The 18,002-nt window shown below is 37.7% G+C and overlaps 1 protein-coding gene and 1 pseudogene across 1 annotated transcript; both read right to left on the bottom strand.

Moving 5' to 3' along the window:
- Window positions 1–6,609: 6,609 nt before the first annotated feature.
- On the bottom strand, window positions 6,610–11,977 carry LOC148046788 (vomeronasal type-2 receptor 26-like; annotated as a pseudogene).
- A 22-nt stretch (window positions 11,978–11,999) lies between these two features.
- LOC148046787 (vomeronasal type-2 receptor 26-like) lies at window positions 12,000–16,199 on the bottom strand. Its single transcript, XM_087714956.1, has 5 exons — window positions 16,003–16,199; window positions 15,273–15,564; window positions 13,879–13,959; window positions 12,199–12,238; window positions 12,000–12,058 (listed from the first exon to the last, which is right to left on the bottom strand). The coding sequence occupies exons 1-5, from the start codon at window positions 16,197–16,199 to the stop codon at window positions 12,000–12,002; spliced, it is 669 nt and encodes a 222-aa protein (XP_087571082.1).
- Between the last annotated feature and the right edge of the window lie 1,803 nt (window positions 16,200–18,002).

The following is an 18,002-nucleotide window of genomic DNA, read 5'->3' as shown; positions in this document are numbered from 1 at the left end:
ACCCTATGCAAGGAGAAGATCCTAGCCGCAGCCTGTTATTACTTTTTGAAGATCTGGACCATTTCTTGCATAGTTGGAATGCTGCAAAGTTGCACACAAATTGCACACACAGTGCAGGAGAGTATCCACTGTTGTGTGGTCAGAAACTGCTTCTGCTTGTAGGTTAGATGTGATGCTGGTTGTTTCCATTGCCAGCCGGAAAACAAAATTGGACAGGAAATAAACGTCAGGCAGAAAACGGATCCACACATAATCACGTTCAATTAATCTGATTTATTGCCTTTTAAAAGATGAAGATAAATGTACAAGATTCAAAAACTCAATACATTTTATGCTTGAAAGAACACTTACAAATCAGAAACTGATATCCTATGATACGGTGTTAACTGTACGGTCAGAAAATGGTAATCAGCTTTTTACTGTTTTTATGTAACACTTTAGGAATGGATAGTACAAAAATGATGAAAATGTCTCTCCAAACACTGGGCATCATTTGAGCCAATATTCAAAAGATCCTAACAGGGAACAAGACAGCTAGATCACCAAAATCAAATTCAATAGATGTGTTGAAAAGAAGAAAGGATTTGGTTCAGGAATCTTAGAAAATGGTAATAACGTAACAACATGAGCACTTCTTTTGGAACCGACAATCGTTATAAATCTTAATAATCATAAATATCATACACAAATACTTCTTGGACGAAAATGAAAAAGAACTGTTCTTATAACTTTATATACAATAATTTTATTATAGATGGCATTCTTTTTATTTTTTTCTATTATTATTTTCTTTTTTTATTATCTATACTGATAGATAGTGAATATTGAAAATTTCCTCAGAGATCTAGATGAGACTGTTAAAAAGGCTGTGGAACCATATATTTTTTTACTACATACATTAGGGTTGGGTAGTATGTTGCCAGCTGTCATGGAGAAAGGAAGGGAAGGAGGAAGGGAGGGATGGAAGGAGGGAGGGAGGGAGGAACATCTAAATTAATACAGGTTCTCCACTGAATCTTGGATTCCTAGAGCTTCTTTCTATATCATTGGGCTTATGCAAATATCATCACGATGTGCTCTCCTTTAAAAGGAGGGTCCTGATTTTGGACTTTACCTTTTCCTCAAATTGCATATGACAAATTGCAGGAAATTCATTTAAAGATACACTATGAAATTCTTTCTGTTTTTTTCTTTGATAGCTATGTCAAAACCTGAGTAGATAAATTTAGAAAAAACAATAATATACTTCCCCTCCCCAATGTATCCAAATTCTAATTTGATTTCTTCTCCTTTTTTAGGGTCCCTTTCTGATTTACAATTTCTTTCATCAGGACTGTGGACTGTAAGACTAGGGCAAAATCTAAGTTTTGTCTGTAAAGTTACAGTTATCTAATAGTAATAGTAATCACTAATAGTAACTTTGGTTGGGACTGGATCCATCAGCCTCCAGGAAAATGGTTACAATGATTGGCAGAATCTACCTCTATGATTTAGTTATTCAGTTATTAGTTTGTTTATTTATTTGTTCATTTATTTAGTTTGTCAAACATGTAGAAGATAACAGGTATAAGTATAAACATGCAAATGAACAAAGGAAATGAGTACAAATAAATGGATACAGTAGGAAAGGAATAGTTCGAACATTGATGTGCTTATGCACACATCCTTTATGGACCGCTTAGGAATAGGGTGAGGTCCCCAGTAGACAGTTTAAGGTTAACGTTTAGGGGGTTTGAGGATGTAACAACAGAGTCAAGTAGAGCATTCCAGGCATTGACCACTCTGTTGCTGAAGTCGTATTTTCTGCAATCGAGTTTGGAGTGGTTTACTATAAGTTTGTATCTATTGTGTGCTCATGTATTATTGGAGTTGAATCTAAAGCAGTCATTAACAGGAAGGATGTTGTAGCAGACAATTTTGTGTACTATGCTTAGGTGAAGATGGAAGCAAATGATGGAAGCAAATGATATTCATCTTTTTTTGAGCTGCACCAACATTGCTTCAGACAATGCCAAGAATGAGCTTTCCCTTCAGTTGAACTCCTTGTCAGCTGCTGACACTTCCATGTATTATTGTGTCAGAGAACCACATTGTCTAATTTTGCCTAATCTTCTGAGCAAAATCAGGAAGCTGATTCTGACAGAACAGTTTTTCCTCATCCAGCAGATCAAAATTCAGATAGTGAAATATCCCAGAAAGTGTGCGTCAGGGTTCCAAGTAACAGACCCAACACAATCAAAACTCCGAGGCCAAGGTGCTTCTCAAACTCCAAATTTATTAGGCATGTCATATTGGCACGTTTAGTGAAAACCCGACTCTGAAAGTACTATGGTTTTGCCCACCCAAATTAAAAGCTCTTTCCCTCAGACCAGAGATCGGCAACCCACAGCTCTGGAGCTGCATGTGGCTCTTTCATCCCTCTGTTGCAGCTCTCTGTTACCGTCGCTTCCACAATTGATAGGGTATTCAGTTAGGACAGGTAGAGGAAAAAGGACGTCATGCTAGGAGGAGACTCTATGGTAGGATAACCGGACTTCAGGTTGGCAGAGGAAAAAGGACATTATGATAGGAGACTTTGTGGTGGAACTGGACTTATGATTGGTTCCAGAATTGATCGGAGGGCTTCTGGTTACAATCTTTGTGGCTCTTTAAGTGTTTAATGTTGCCGACTCTTGCCCCAGTCCATATGTCCATCACATGGTCCAATCCGGTCACCGTCCCAACTACAGTTGGTTTCCATCCAGGCCTCCACTGCATCTGGAGAGAATGTCCTTAGTTCCCAGAAGAAAGAATTTTATTCTGGCTATAAGTCCCCATCTGTCTCTATCTCCCCCTCCTGTTCCCACAGCTTCAGCCAGCCCTACTGTGGCAGCAATGAAGACGCCCCAAAATGACTTCAGGATTGACAGAGTGGACCTAGCCAAGAAGTTCAATTCAAGGAAAGCACAGTGTTGTTGTTTTTTTAAAAAAAACCAGCCTTCTGCTGAATTGATGCAGCTGGCTGAGTCTACTCCAAGGAATTTAGGCTGATTATTCTTGGGAACTTTAATAAAGAATAATAGTCAACCTATTATTGATGCCATGGAAATGACATCTCCTTGTGCAAACTGACAGTGTAGGTAAAAACTGGGTGGAATTTGGATTGCAAGTTTATCAGAGATGTTTCATCTTTTGATCTTTCTCACATTCCACCCCAGATTTTATTTTACTTTTTATTTTATTATTTTATTTTAATTTTTACACTATATTCCACCTTAATCATTTCTACAGAATAACAGAGTTGGAAGGGACCTTGGAGATTTTCTAGTCCAACCCCTGCTCAGGCAGGAAATTCGGTACCATTTCATGTAAATGGTTCTCCATCTCCTCTTAAAAACTTCCAGTATTGGATCACATAAAGTTTTTGGAGGCAAGTCTGTCAGAGTTTGCTGCAAAAAATCACATCCACAAAGCACAGACAGGATTCAGCAGGATTCGTTAACTTCTCTTTATATACAATATAACACATAAGTACATATACAATACCAACAATGGTTCTTCCAACATGGTAGAGAGAAGAGATTGAAAATAAGTACAACCACAGGCAGAGTACAGCAGAGAAGAGCCCAGATAGTAGACTAGATCTGTTCCCTTGCACAGACTCAGAGCTGCATAGGTAAGTCACGCCCAAGCTCCAAGCCATCTGGCATGGCTCTCAGTCACCAAATTGCATTGACCCAGTTGCATTGCCTATAAATTGGCTAACCTTGTTACCATGTATCTGCCAGTTCATGAATATTCTGACAAAGTCATTCCACTGTTTAATTGTCCAGTCAGAAAAATTCTCCTTAGTTCTAGCTTGGTCCTTTCCTTGATTAGTTTCAATCCATTGCTTCTTGTTCTGCCTTGTGGTGCTTTGGAAAATAGGTTAAACCCCATCTTCCTTATGGCAACCCCTTAGTGATTGGGACACTGCTATAATCTCACCCCAGTCCTTCTTTTCATTAAACTAGACATATCTAATTCCAACAGCCATTTCTCATGGTTTGCTCTTTAGTCATCATGGCAAAGCTAATAAACTTCCCTTCTCAAAGATGGGGGGGGGGATTACTGTTCTGTCCTTGGCTTCAAGAGCCCTAATGAAACTGAAGATGTATTATCTGGTGGGGCTGCTTGGAGGTCATCCTTTGGTTGCCCCTAAAAACTGGTTGAGGATTTTCTGTGTTTTGATCCAGGTAAATAAGCACTGGGGCATCTCTTAATTGACATGTGGTACTATATCTCAATGGGAATTTTAGCTCCACCCACCTCCAGGACCGGGTCCATAGCACAGATGTAGTATCTATGTGGAAGAGGGACTGCTTTTTCTTCCCGAAAAAACTTCAGGAAAAACTAAGTATTTAACGGGTAACTTGTTTTTTGTCCCTTTGCAGTGTCCTACCAGTGACTGCAATGGATCTTCTGATCTGCTGTTTGTACTTGGACAAATTGGCAAGTTGGAGCTATAAAAGACAGAGTTACAGCCTGCAGTCTATATAGGATGGGAAGTTTTAGCCACTCAGCTCATAAGATTAATGGAATGTGAAGGTGTCTGGTGATATATAGGGTTAAAAGTACAGTATGCTGGATTACTGCTATTAGCAGCAGGGACCACATAATTGGACCAACTTTTAAATTTTGTGAAGTATTGTTTCTACTTGTTTTGGAATGTTTAGAAGGACAGTAGGGATTTATACAATTGTAATCATGGTGAAGCCTATAAAGCCAGCTCTTTAGGGAACAAGAAAGCTAGATGACCAAAATCAAATTCAATGGAGGGGTTAAAAAGAAGAAAGGACTTGGTTAAAGAATCCAGGAAAATGGTGAAAACATATAAACGTGAGCATTTCTTTTGCAATTGACAATCACAATAAATCTGTTCCTATAACATATATAGTATTATTTTTCCTACAGACAGCATTCTTTCTATTTCTTTTTAGGCAATGTCTCTGAGGCAGTATCATGATAAACTAATTTCTCTTAATAAGTTGTTCCCTGAGGTCAGGCCGCAAAATAATGATGTAGAATTTTGGCAAGAATATGCATCCCAGTAATGGAGCACTGGAGACCAAGATGGAAAAGACCTCCACAGCTACCATGGCTTTTTCCTTTTGTGCTCAGAGAGGCTGAAAAGAAGGAGATCCACAGACTGCAGAAGGCCAACATGCTGAAGGTGATGAACTTGGCTTCATTAAAGCTGTCAGGTAATTTACGTGCAAGAAAAGCCACAATAAAGCTGGTAATGGCCAAGATACCCATGTAGCCCATGTGTGCTTCTCTGAAAAAAAAAAAGGTGATTCATAGTACATTCAAGGCTTGGTTACATAGACATAATGTAGTCAATTCTTGAACCTATGAGGAAGCCAGTCATGTATCATGTGCAAGAGCAAAATTTCAGGAGGACCAAATTTTCACCTGGCTCCCTAAACTTGACTAATATTATGCAGAGCTAAAGTACCAATGAAACAGCAATATTTAGAGAGGAATCCCAACAGGGGAAGGAAGCCATCTTGTTGGAATACCATATCTTCTCCCAAAGTATGATTGTGGGCTCAAAAGTTCAACTTCCAAGTGATTGATGCTGATATATAATGAGTTTTGAGAATTTCCTCAGAGATTTAGAGGTACCTGTATGAAAGCTGTGGAAACATTATTTTTATTACATTCATTAGGGCTGTGCAGTGAAATATCAGCTATCAAGGAGGAAGGGAGGGAGGAACGAAGGAAGGGGGGGAGGGAGAGAAGGAAGAACTCCATAAAAACAATACAGGTTGTCTACAGAACCTTGCAAGAACTCTCGGGGATTGTGCTAAGACCAGATGACTTCGAAGAAAATTTGATTAAATTTGAAGGAAAATTTCAGCTTCCTTAAAGAAAAAAACTCGGTCCAGTTGCTTTAAAAAAAGCATCTTTGTGGCTACTGTGACTCCTCTGCAATAGAAACTATAGCACCAGATCTTCCAGCTGTCCCAGGGATACTTTCCAGGTTCTGACTAATGAGCTCAAGCAAATCAGAACTCCAAGGCTGGAATCTTCCTCATTATTCCTAAATATTTCCCAGGGTTTCTGCATAACTATAAAAGAAAATCATTCCCTCCCCAAGTGTAACTGGTCACATTGTCCAATTAAATGATTTGGGGGGGCTACTTTGGTACTTCCATTCTACATATTCTGACATCTATGGAGATGACCTTGGTTCCAAAGAGAAAGATTGGTGCTTTTTCTGGCAAGACATTCAAACTTCTCCCCCCACCCCCACACAGACATCTCAACAGTATCTGGCAACTGAGAAATGAGAAATGGCTCCTGCCAGGTTCAGTTTGAAATTGACAGATATTGGATGCACCAAATTCTGCATCTTTTGTATTATTTGGAACATTGTCAAAGGAAATAGATACCATAAATTGTGGAGCATAACATCTATTGTTGCATCTGCTGCATCTGCTTCTGCTTTTACATCATATGGCATTCTGATGTTTCCCATTGTTCCCCAGAAAACAATTGAAGGAGTGGAGATTAATATCAGACAGGAGAAAAAAACAGCTGCACACACCAAGGTTCAAATAATCTAATTTATTGCTTGAAGTCTTTGCAGAGGAATATACTCAAATAATGGTCATGCTTTTCTAAGATGCAGTTAAGCTTACAAGAATTACAAACTCAATAAATTTCACATTTGAAAGAACACTGACTAATACAAAGTTAGTGATACTTTGATAAATTTATGTTTTTAAAATGGAAATATACTTCTTCCTGTATTTATGTAATACTTTAGGAATTCATGTAATGCCTCTGCAAACATGGGATATCATTTCATGTTCATCAAATCTGATAAAACCTAACAGGGAATAAGAAACTTAGACAACCAAAATCAAGTTCAATGCACGTGATGAAAAGGAGAAAGCATCAGGTTAAAGAATCTTGGGAAATGGGGAAAATGAAGAAGTATGAGCACAGATTTTGAAATGGGCAAAAATAATAAATCTAAATAATCATAAACATCTTGAACAAATCTTTCTTTGACAGAAATGCCCTTCTCCCCTATCACTTACAGGTTAAATATAGGTATTAGTCATTCTAGTAATATTTTCAGCAATTCTTCGGAGCCAGAAATTAATTTCTCTTTATGAGTTGCTCCCTGTGGTTGAGGTCGGGACGGAAAACAATGATGTAGCATTTTGGGAGGAATATGCATCCCAATAATGCAGCGCTGGAGACCAAAATGGAGAAGACCTCCACAGCTACCATGGCTTTGCCTTTTGTGCTCAGATAGGCTGGAAAGAAGGAGATCCACACACTGCAAAAGGCCAACATGCTGAAGGTGATGAACTTGGCTTCGTTAAAGCTGTCAGGTAATTTACGTGCAAGGAAAGCCACAATAAAGCTGGCGATGGCCAAGATACCCATGTAGCCCAAGACACAGTAGAAGAAGAAAACTGACCCCTCATTGCATTGTAAAATCATTTCTTGGGGCTGTGAATGCATGTCCAACTCCGGGAATGGGGGAGATGTCGACAACCAAACAATACATATACATACTTGGAAGAAAGAGCATGAGAGTACAATAGAAAAGGCCAATCTTTTCCCCACCCATTTCCTCATTGAGAACCAGGTTTAGTGGCCATGAAAGCAACAACTACCGTGGTTGTTTTGGCCAGTACACTAGAAATGGCCACCGAGAAGGTGATGCCAAACATTGATTGTCGGAGAAGGCAGGTCACTTTTCCAGCCTGGCTGAGGAATAGCAAAGAGGAGAGAAAACAGAGCAAAAGAGAGACAAGGAGGGTGTAGGTGAGGGACCTGTTGTTGGCTTTGACAATGGGAGTATCTTTGTTCTTAATAAAAATTCCAAGAATCCAAGAGGTGGAGAAGAAGAAACCAAGAGCTGCTGAGGCTGAACCAATTCCTAAGGGTTCTTCAAAAGTTAGGAAAACCAGCAGTTTCAATATACATCCATTCTTTTCCTTATTTGGATAATGATCTTCTGAACATTCAAAACAGTCATCCATATCTGGAAGGAAAATCAAGGATATTTTTTCATCAAGGCATTGCATATTACTGAAAATTGTCTTATTAATTTTATTCATCGAAATAGTTTGTTAAAGTTTGCTTGAGTCTAATGAAAAATGGTAGATTTCCTACCCTACCATTTTGATTTGAAATCTTCCCTTCTGGACATAAAACACAGTCATAGCAGCAGAACTGATTCCCCTCAATCCCTTTCTTCCAGGATCCAGGGAAACAAGGGTCATTGCATCGAGAAAGTGGAAGAACCTGATGATAAAGATAAAATATTTTGAAATTGGAAATATTTCAAAAAGTTTGTAATTTATCTCCTTTATGGAAGAGAATTACTTTTGAATTCCCAAAGGCTTCTGATTTCATCAGAAAATAAAATCATGACATGTTGATAATCTTTTGTAAATGCACACCAAACATGCAAACAATACTTTTACACTGCAATATCTTTTTTTTTCCAATTCAATGAGTGCTTGATCATCAACAGCATTTGAAAAGAATATGCCTTCATTTCTTTTAAAAATGAGAAATCAGATTTTGAAAGAGATTAGGCTCAAAATGGAATCATGATGGATTAAGGCGTGGCTGATTCAAACATTTGATACCTGGTTAAAAGCTGGGTTCCAGACAATCACATCTTCATCTATCGAAAATTCATTCCCTTTTGGAGACTTTAGATCCAGCTTTCCAACTCTAACTCTCTGAAAGGATCTATTTGGAAAAGTGATCAAGTTGGTGATGTCGAATCCACCAGTTGCTTCCCCTTTCTCATTCAGAAACACTCTCTCCCCAGCTGAATTGTTAAAAGAAATGCCTTGAAGAAATGAATGGAGCTAATGGAAAGGGAATAAAAGAGAGAGGGAATTAAAAGCAACGTAATAGAGAAGACAAAAAGATATCCAAGTTACATTCACTCATTCTGCCCTTTCCAATAACTCTTAATAATTACGTAAACTTAGAAATTTTATAATCAATATTGTATGGAAATATATATGTCAACTCTTTGATTTATTTGATATAATTTTAACGAAATATATCAATGCAGAGAATAGGAAAGAAAATAGCCTTTTGGAATTATATCACTTTATCCATTTACTAACAAAAACTAATTCAAGATAGATAATAGATAATATTTACTCATTGGTACAAAGCTGTTTGAGAGTGTGAGGTCTGGTTAATTTCCAGATTTTAGAATTTGAGACAGAAACTTTCTTTAATAGATAAATGAGAGTTAGAATCTGATAGAGATTGTTGCAAATATAAGGTTGTTTCATATTATGCATGCTACATTTAAAAAGGGCCTACTATGCCTCTAAATATCCCAAAGGGATAGAAAACTAAGTTAGTCACTTAGCTGGAGAATTGATTACTTTTTGAAGAGATAACAAAAAGTAATATAAATTATCCTTTTAACTATTATTGTTCAAGTTATGCTGATTTATTAAATATTTTTTTATCATTTGTGGTATCTATTTTATACTGAACTACATAACACAGATGCAAGATACCTTGAATGTTTTCTAGTAATAAGCCAGCTCAATGAGAAGATTCTACAACATTTGAAACAAATGGCTGTCTAATAAACAGCTTTTGACCAAAAAAAGCTTTTTCCAATATGATAAATACAAGAAAAAAGACAAGGAAACAATTGCTCCATTGCTGGGAGAAAGTGTCAAGAAGGTACAATCAACAGGGAGTAAGCAAAACTACTCAATTTGGGGTTTTTTTGTCACTGTCTTTACACAAAGAGAAACAACAATCCAACCTATCAAAAACAACCCCATAAAAAACAGATTTGGAACACATGTTAAAATAGGGAAGAAAATTGTATATGAGCACCTGTCTACCCTAAATGAGTTCAAATCACCAGGACTGGATAGATTACACCAGAAAGTTCTGAAGGAACTGGCAGATGAGATAGCAGAACCACTGAACTATATCTTTCAAAGATCCTAGAGCACTATGAAACAGCCAGAGGACAGGAAAAGAGCTGATATAGTTCCTATCTTCAAAAAAGGAAAAATATAGATCCAGGAAAAACTGACCTATCAGCCTGATCTCAATATCAGGGAAGATTCTGGAAAAGATAATCAAGCAATGAATCAGCAAAAACTAGAAGCCCACAAAGAAAAAACCAAAAACCAACATGGTTTTGTCAAAAAGAGATTATGCCAGACTAATCTTGTTTCATTCTTTGGCAAAGTGACAAAATTAGTTGATATACTTGGACTTCAGTAAGGCCTTTGATGAAGTAGAACATAACCTACTACTAGATAAAGTAGAAAAATGTGGGTTAGACAGCAACACCATCAGATGGATTCATAAGTGACTGACCAGTCAGTGCACCCAATGTGTAGTCGTCAATGGAATTTCATCTACATGAAGGAAAGTATGCAGTGGGGTACCCTAAGGCTCTGTTTTAGGCCCAGTACTCTTCAACATCTTCATCAATGACTTGGAGGGGGGAACAGATATGGAACTCATCAAATTTGCAGATGACACCAAACTGGCAGGAATAGCCAACACTCAAGAAGATTGGCTCAAGATACTGAAAGATCTTGACAGACTTGAATATTGGGCGCTATCTAATAAAATGAAATTCAACGGTTAAAAAAGTAAGGTTCTACATTTAGGCATGAAAAAAAAATACAGGTACTGTATATGTGGCACCTTGCTCAATAGTACTAATTGTTAGAGGGATTTTGGAGTCCTGGTGGACAACCATTTAAATATGAGCCAGCAGTGTGCAGCAACTGCCAAAAAAATCCAACCCAGTTCTAGGCTGCATAAACAGTGGGATTAAATCAGGACCACTTGAACAGTTAATACCACTTTAAATTGCCTTCGTGATTGTCAATTACACATGGAATACTGCATTCATATTGGGCTGTCACAATGTAAAAAAAAAGATGCTGAGACTCTGGAAAGAGTCAGAGAATAACAATAAAGATGATTAGAAGACTGGAAACTAAAATATATGAAGAACAGTTGTAGGAATTGGGTAGATTAGAGATTAGATAACCATTTGTCTAAAGTGGTGTAGGGTTTCCTGTCTAAGCAGTGGGTTGGACTAGAAAAACTCCAATGTCCCTTTCAACTCTGTTATTCTATTCTATTCTATTCTATTCTATTTGCATTGTAAATATCTGCTATTATGGAGCACCCAGAATTTCTGAAGGCAATTTTTCCTCAACTAATTACTGTCAACAAAGGGTTCTATTTCTATTTTTTTCCACCCATGCAGAATATATTAAGAGTTTCCACAATGGGTTCCAAAGAAAATTCTATTTCAAACTGCTGATTGAAATAAAAGAAGCCTCCAGTGCAAATGGAATACCTGCCAAGGCTGTAGCTGTGGAAGATCAGGGTTTTTACTCATCATGGTTTTCCTCCTATTGAACCTCAACATGTCTAGAGCCTGCAAAGCATGAGCCACAGCATAAACAGCATTGTAGACGCTGTAGCTTTGGCCAGTCATTTCCATTTCAAACAGAGGTGCAGGAAGATCCTCCAGCTTCATCTCCTCAGTGCATCTCCTACTGTGTATTTCTTGTAACTCTGACTTTGGAAATGAACAGTCAAATGACTGTTCCCAAATATCCTGTCGAAACCCATCTCCGGAGTCTAAAAGAGGTTTGATGGACTGAACAAATTCCCTGAAACCTACAACGGCTGTTGAATGAATGGTGAAGGAAAGAGCCCCATGGAACATCTTGAGATCTGAACTTATTTGAACACCTGTTAGTGCAAAATCAGTCATTGCAGTCACGATCCACACCTTTCCAAATAAGGCAGTTTTCCTGCTTTCAGGATCTGACAAAAATATTACAAATCTTAGCCACATAATTATCTCGGATTCCCCATAGACAAGAAATGCATTTGATTTGTTACTCAACATATTCATTGAAGTAATGAACATTCCTAGATAAATTTCTTCCATGTTTTCAAAGTGTAATATTGAATCAATCCTCTCTATGAATGCTGAACATATTCCATTCTGTGAAAGTAAGGGCTGCATTTTCTGTAAGAATTTTTCTCCACTGTTATTACGAACAGAAAATATCCCAATCCACGTCCACCTGAAATGGTGAAGGAGTTGGATGATCCCAATGTACTGCTGGTCTTCTTTGGGGACCATGAAATAAAGTGAAGAGAGCTTACTGGTCTGAAATTCTTCCTGAGGTAATGCACCAAAAGTCAGCTAAAAGAATGTCCAGCAGAATTATGATGATTCAAATTTAATTTTTCTATTTGTTTTCATTTAAAATATATACAAGGAAAATTGTTGTCCTAGCATTTCCTAAAGAATATAGACACAATTTTGGGGGAAATATTTCAATCATATGCACTAGATAAGGGGTGTCAAACTCAAGGCCCAGAGGCTGGATGGAGCCTGGGGAGTTCTTAGATCAGGCCCAGAGGGCTTCCCTGGAAACAGTGAGGGACTAGCCCCTGGTGCCTCGGCCTTGCCCTCCCAACCTCCATTTTACCTTTCAGAATGCTGGAGCATGTTCTCGCAGCCGAAAATACAGCTCACGAGAGCTCCCTGTGCGCCTTTGGTCAGATCTAAGTTTAGTACATAAAATTATCTGCTACAATGTTCAATGACTACAATGACTATTTCAGCCTCAAACACAAAAACACATAGCAATAGCAATAGCAGTAGACTTATATACCGCACACACACAAAAGGGGAGGGAGGGAAACACTGCCCTCTAAAGGCCACATCAGGAATGACACTTAAGAGATTTTTTTTTTTCACAGCGTCCTTTTTAAAATTGATTTTCTTTCTTTTGGAAAATCGGTACTTTTTCAATATGCGACGGGACGCGGGAAAATTATTGAAAGGCATGCCTGTCCCACCAGATGCTGGACGTCTGGTCACCCTAACGATCCTGCCAGAACCAATTAATTTTCCTCTATGAGAAGCAAAATTTCCTCTTCCTCAAAGAAAAAAACAACAGTTTAGTTGCTTTTTTTAAAAGCATCTTTGCAACTACTGTGACTCCTCTGCCACAGAAAATGTAGCACCAGAGCTTCCAGCTGTGCAAGGGATACTATCCAGATTCCAACGAATGAGCTCAAGGAGATCAGAACTCGAAGGCTGGAATCTTCCTCAATATTCCTAAATATTTCCAAGGTTTTTTGCATAATTAAAATAGAAAATGATTCCCTCCCCAAGTGTAACTGGTCACATTGTCCAATTAAATGATTTGGCAGGTTACTTAGGTACTCCCATTCTTCTTATTCTGACATCTATGGAGATGACCTTGTTTCCAAAGAGAAAGATAGATGCTTTGTCTGACAATGCATTCCAACTCCCCCCCCCCTCCCACACACACGCACATTTCCACAGTATGTGGCAACTGAGTAAAGAGAAATGGCTCCAGCCAGGTTTGTTTTGAAATTGACAGATATTGGATGCACCAAATTCTGCATCTTTTGTATTATTTGGAACACTGTCAAAGGGAATAGATTGCATAAATTGTGGAGCATAACATCCGCTGTTGCATGGTCAGCTGCTGTTTCTGCTTCTGCTTTTATATCATATGGCATTCTGATGTTTCCCATTGATCCCCAGAAAACAATTGTAGGAGTGGAGATTAATATCAGACAGGAAATAATAACAGCTGCACGCACCAAGGTTCAAATAATCTATTTTATTGCTTAAAGTCTTTGCAGAGGAATATACTCAAATAATGGTCATGCTTTTCTAAAATACAGTTAAGCTTACAAGAATTACAAACTCAATAAATTTTACTTTTGAAAGAAAACTGACAAATACAAAGTTAATGACATTCTGATAAATTTATGTTTTTAAAATGGAAATATACTTCTTACAGTATTTATGTAATTCTTTAGGAATTCATGTAATGTCTCTGCAAACATTGGACATTGATGTTCATGAATATCTGAAAAATCCTAACAGGGAGTAAGAAACTTAGATGACCAAAATCAAGTTCAATGCACATGATGAAAAGGAGAAAGCATCAGGTTAAAGAATCTTGGGAAATTGGGAAAATGAAGAAGCATGAGCAGAGATTTTCAAATGGGCAAAAATAATTATTATGAACAAAAAATATCCCAATCCATGTCCATCTGAAATGGTGAAAGAGTTGGATGATCCCAATGTACTGCTGGTCCTCTTTGGGGACCATGAAATAAAGTGAAGAGGGCTTACTGGTCTGAAATTCCTCCTGAGGTAATGCGACACAAGTCAGCTAAAAGAAAGTCCAGTTGAATTCTGATGAGACTTTTGTTCAAATTTAATTTTTCCATTTGTTTTCATTTAAAATATATCCAAGGAAAATTGTTGTCCTAGCATTTCCTAAAGAATATAGACACAATTTTGGGGAAAATATTTCATCATAGGCACTAGATCAGGGGTGACAATCTCAAGGCCCAGCGGCTGGATAGAGCCTGGGGAGTTCTTAGATCTTGCCCACAGGGCTTCCCTGGAAACAGTGAAGAACTAGCCCCTAGTGCCTCGGCCTGGCCCTCCCAACCTCCATTTTAGCTTTCAGCATGCTGGAGGATGTTCTCGCAGCCGAAAATAGAGCTCGCGAGAGCCCCCTGTGCCACTCTGGTCGGACCTAAGTGTAGTACATAAAATTATCTGCTACAATGTCCCACTTGTCAATGACTAATTCAGCTTCAAACACAAAAACACATGAGCACACAATAGATGCAAACTTAAGGTAAAATGCTCCAAACTCGATTTCAGAAAATATGACAACAGAACTGTCCATGCCTGGAATGCACTACCTGACTCTGTGGTTTATTCTCGAAATCTGCAAAGCTTTAACCTTAGACTGTCTACTATCAACCTCTCCCCTTTCCTAAGAGGTCTGAAAGGGTCCTGCATAAAGGCACCAGCGAGCCTACTGTCCGTGTCCTAATCATCCTTTTTTCTTCGTATCCATTTCATGTATTATAATCCTGTTTATACTTATATATGTTATCTAATCCACGCTTCACAAAATAAATAAAATAAAAAATAAAATCAATTATTTTAGCAAAGAAATTCAAATATTCAAATAATAGCTATTCCTGATATTCACTTTGTGTAACTGGCATGGTAGTTTCAAATAACAATGCTAAATATTTGACGTTAAGCCATGCAGAACATTCCAACACTTATTAACGCAAACCTAAGCCTAATTTTTTATGTGTATAAATTATTCCATAACAACAATAAGATTAAGAATTTTCTTCTAAACCCCTTTATAACGTACTTGTGGAATCTTTAAGAATCCTATAATTTCAGCTATATAAGATGATGTGGCAAAATCCAGTCCCCCAATGATAGCCTTGAGATTCTTCTGGCTATCACATTTGTAGTTTGGGACAAATTCCTGGTATTTAAAAAGCAGGTCCAGAATGGTACGATAGGTCATCCTTGGGTTGTTGTAACTATCATAGATATGGAACCCGAGAGTGACATTGGGTAAGATCTGGGAGTCCTCATTGATCTCCTTCACAGCAAAGGCCAAGGCAAGGATGTGCTGGTAGAATTTCATTATTATACTGCAAAAGATTTAAATATCTCATTGGAAAAAGAAATTTATTATTCTCATAAGCAAGGTTGCATCATTTCTGTATGAATAACTAACATTTCTTTCTCTGATGAAAGTATAAAAGTAATGTGTTTTCTAACATGCTGAATAATTTGTACAACAGCATATGTACAACAAAATCAATTCCATCATATATCAGTCATTTATTGTATATATTTTGTTAAGAATGATGATACAGATTTAAAACAAATATTACAAATGTCATTCAGAAGATGTTTTCCACTGAAACTTTATACATTATATTACAAGTTCTTTAAAATCAAGTGAAAAAAACAAATATTGTACTCTCTCATAACTATAAGGACAAGATATAACCCCTATATTGATACTCTCATAAGAAAATTAGAGGAAACAGATTAAGATTAGGAAAAGAGGAAAAAATCCTTACAATGGTATGTCATAAGGTGTTATAGAAGGATATTCCTTAAAATCAATACCAAAAAGGTTGTAATAGATGTGGGACGTCATCCCTCCAATCACGAGGTCACCAGGTTGGTACCACTCATGAGGAATAAGGAAAGCATCACTTGCAGGGCAGCTCAGCGTCCTTATTTTCTTCATCAAGAATACTAGGAGCAGCAACATCCACACTCTTGAAAATGTCTCTGTCTTTCATCATGATTCCTTCAAATTTATATCTGAGTGCACCTAATCAGAAAACCTATCATTGTCTATTAGGATGCCCTTGAGATTGCCAATTCATTTCCTGAATTGCATCAGAATTTGAGCATGTATTCTGACAGAGGAGAATAAATGGGAGGAAACCTGTAGGAAGGACTCTGAAACAAAGCTGTGCCAATCCCCCTGGGGTTCAAAATGCATTGATTGTTGCTGAATTGAAATATCCTCCTGTTCAGTCTTTGACGTTTTTGCCTTGTTCAGAAAATATGGTGGTTTCTGTAGGAGATAATTACTTTGTTGTTGATGAGAGAAAAGATAGATGATGTTTAAATGCTTTTTGAAATGCACAATTGCTAATAAAATGTACAGAAGGGAATTTGCTATACCAAATACATCTGACTTTTGGAATTTATATTCTGTTTTACAATAAATAGTAGGTGCAGTTCACTCTCCTTTGCATAGGATTAAGTTGCCTACCAGTGGTGGGATTCAAATTATTTTACTACCGATTCTATGGGCATGGCTTGCTGCGCATGGCTTGGTGGGTGTAGCAGGGGAAGGACACTGTAAAATTTCTATTCCCACACCATTCCATTGGAAGGTTAATGTGAAATCCCCATTTCCTCCTGATTAGCTGTGACTCGGGAGGCAAAGAATAGATGGGAACAGGGCCAGTCAGAAATAGTATTTAATGATTTCCAAACTAATCAAAATTTCCGCCACAGGTTCATCATAAACTGCTGAATATCACCTCCAATACCTAAATATTTTTCCAGTGGCTGAAATAATTATTTCCATGGTTTCCTCCCAGATCCCCCTAGATGGGAAGTGATGCCTCTTTTTTCCCCACAATGGTAGGTTGGGTGACATTTTTATTATGTTAGCCATGAGGAAGTAGCATTTTCCTTAGCATTCCCCAAATTTAAATTTTCAGTTGCTTAACAGTATACTTAAGAACTGGGAGAAGATTATGAAATAGGGTTCAAGCAAATGGTGAAAGCAGTGGCAGAGGAAACTGCTGGAGGGGCTTTAGTGGTTAAGTATTTGAACTGTTACAGCATTTAAGAACAGTTTTAGAAATCATCCCTGATACTTGCTGAGTTCTTGGTAGCATCTTTCCTTTGACATCTTTATCTGTCCCTCAGTTTAATATTCCCTATTTCAAAAAGAGGCAATGCCTGTGCTTCTGTGAAAAGAAATTAAGGTGATAAATAGTACATCCAAGGCTTGGTTAAATAGACATGTTGTAGTCAATTCTGGAACATATGAGGAAGCCAGTCATGTATCATGTGCAAGAGCAAAATTTCAGGAAGGCCAAATTTTCACCTGGTTCCCTAAACGTGACTAATCTTATGCGGAGCGAAACTACCAATGAAAAAGCAAATTTAGAGAGGAATCACAACAGGGGAAGGAAGCCATCTTGTGTAATACCATATCTTCTCCCAAAGTATGATTGTGGGCTCAAAAGGTCAACTTCCACGTGAATGATGCTGATATATAATGAGTTTTGAGAATTTCCTCAGAGATTCAGATGGAGCTGTGAGAAAGCTGTGGAAGCATTATGTTTTATGAGATTCATTAGTTCTGAGTTGCGTTTATTTGAGTTGCGTTTATTTATAGGCCACCCTTTTCCCTGAGGGGACTCAGGGCGGCTCACAACTTGTATGGGAGGGGAAGACATACAATAACATAAAAACACAATATATAATTAAAATCAAGCAACATTCATTCAACATTCGGGTGGGGGCAAATTATGGTCTTTACCCC

The sequence above is a fragment of the Thamnophis sirtalis genome, unplaced genomic scaffold, assembly GCF_051295495.1.
Source record: "Thamnophis sirtalis isolate CommonGarterSnake01/CBP01778 unplaced genomic scaffold, rThaSir2_p1.2 scaffold_4, whole genome shotgun sequence".
NCBI lineage: Eukaryota > Metazoa > Chordata > Lepidosauria > Squamata > Natricidae > Thamnophis > Thamnophis sirtalis.
The sequence above is the reverse complement of the archived record's forward strand: the minus strand, read 5'-3'. Positions and strand labels throughout refer to the sequence as shown.

Bases quoted from the DNA above. Each gene is read 5' to 3' on its own strand.
- LOC148046787 (XM_087714956.1), bottom strand. From the start codon at position 16,199: ATGTTGCTGCTCCTAGTATTCTTGATGAAGAAAATAAGGACGCTGAGC. The intron at 15,565-16,002 runs GTAAGGATTTTT...AATCTTTTGCAG, and splicing joins ACACCTTATGACATACCATT to TATAATAATGAAATTCTACC. The intron at 12,239-13,878 runs GTAAGAAGTATA...ACATTCTTTTAG, and splicing joins TAAAGAATTACATAAATACT to CTGACTTTTGGTGCATTACC.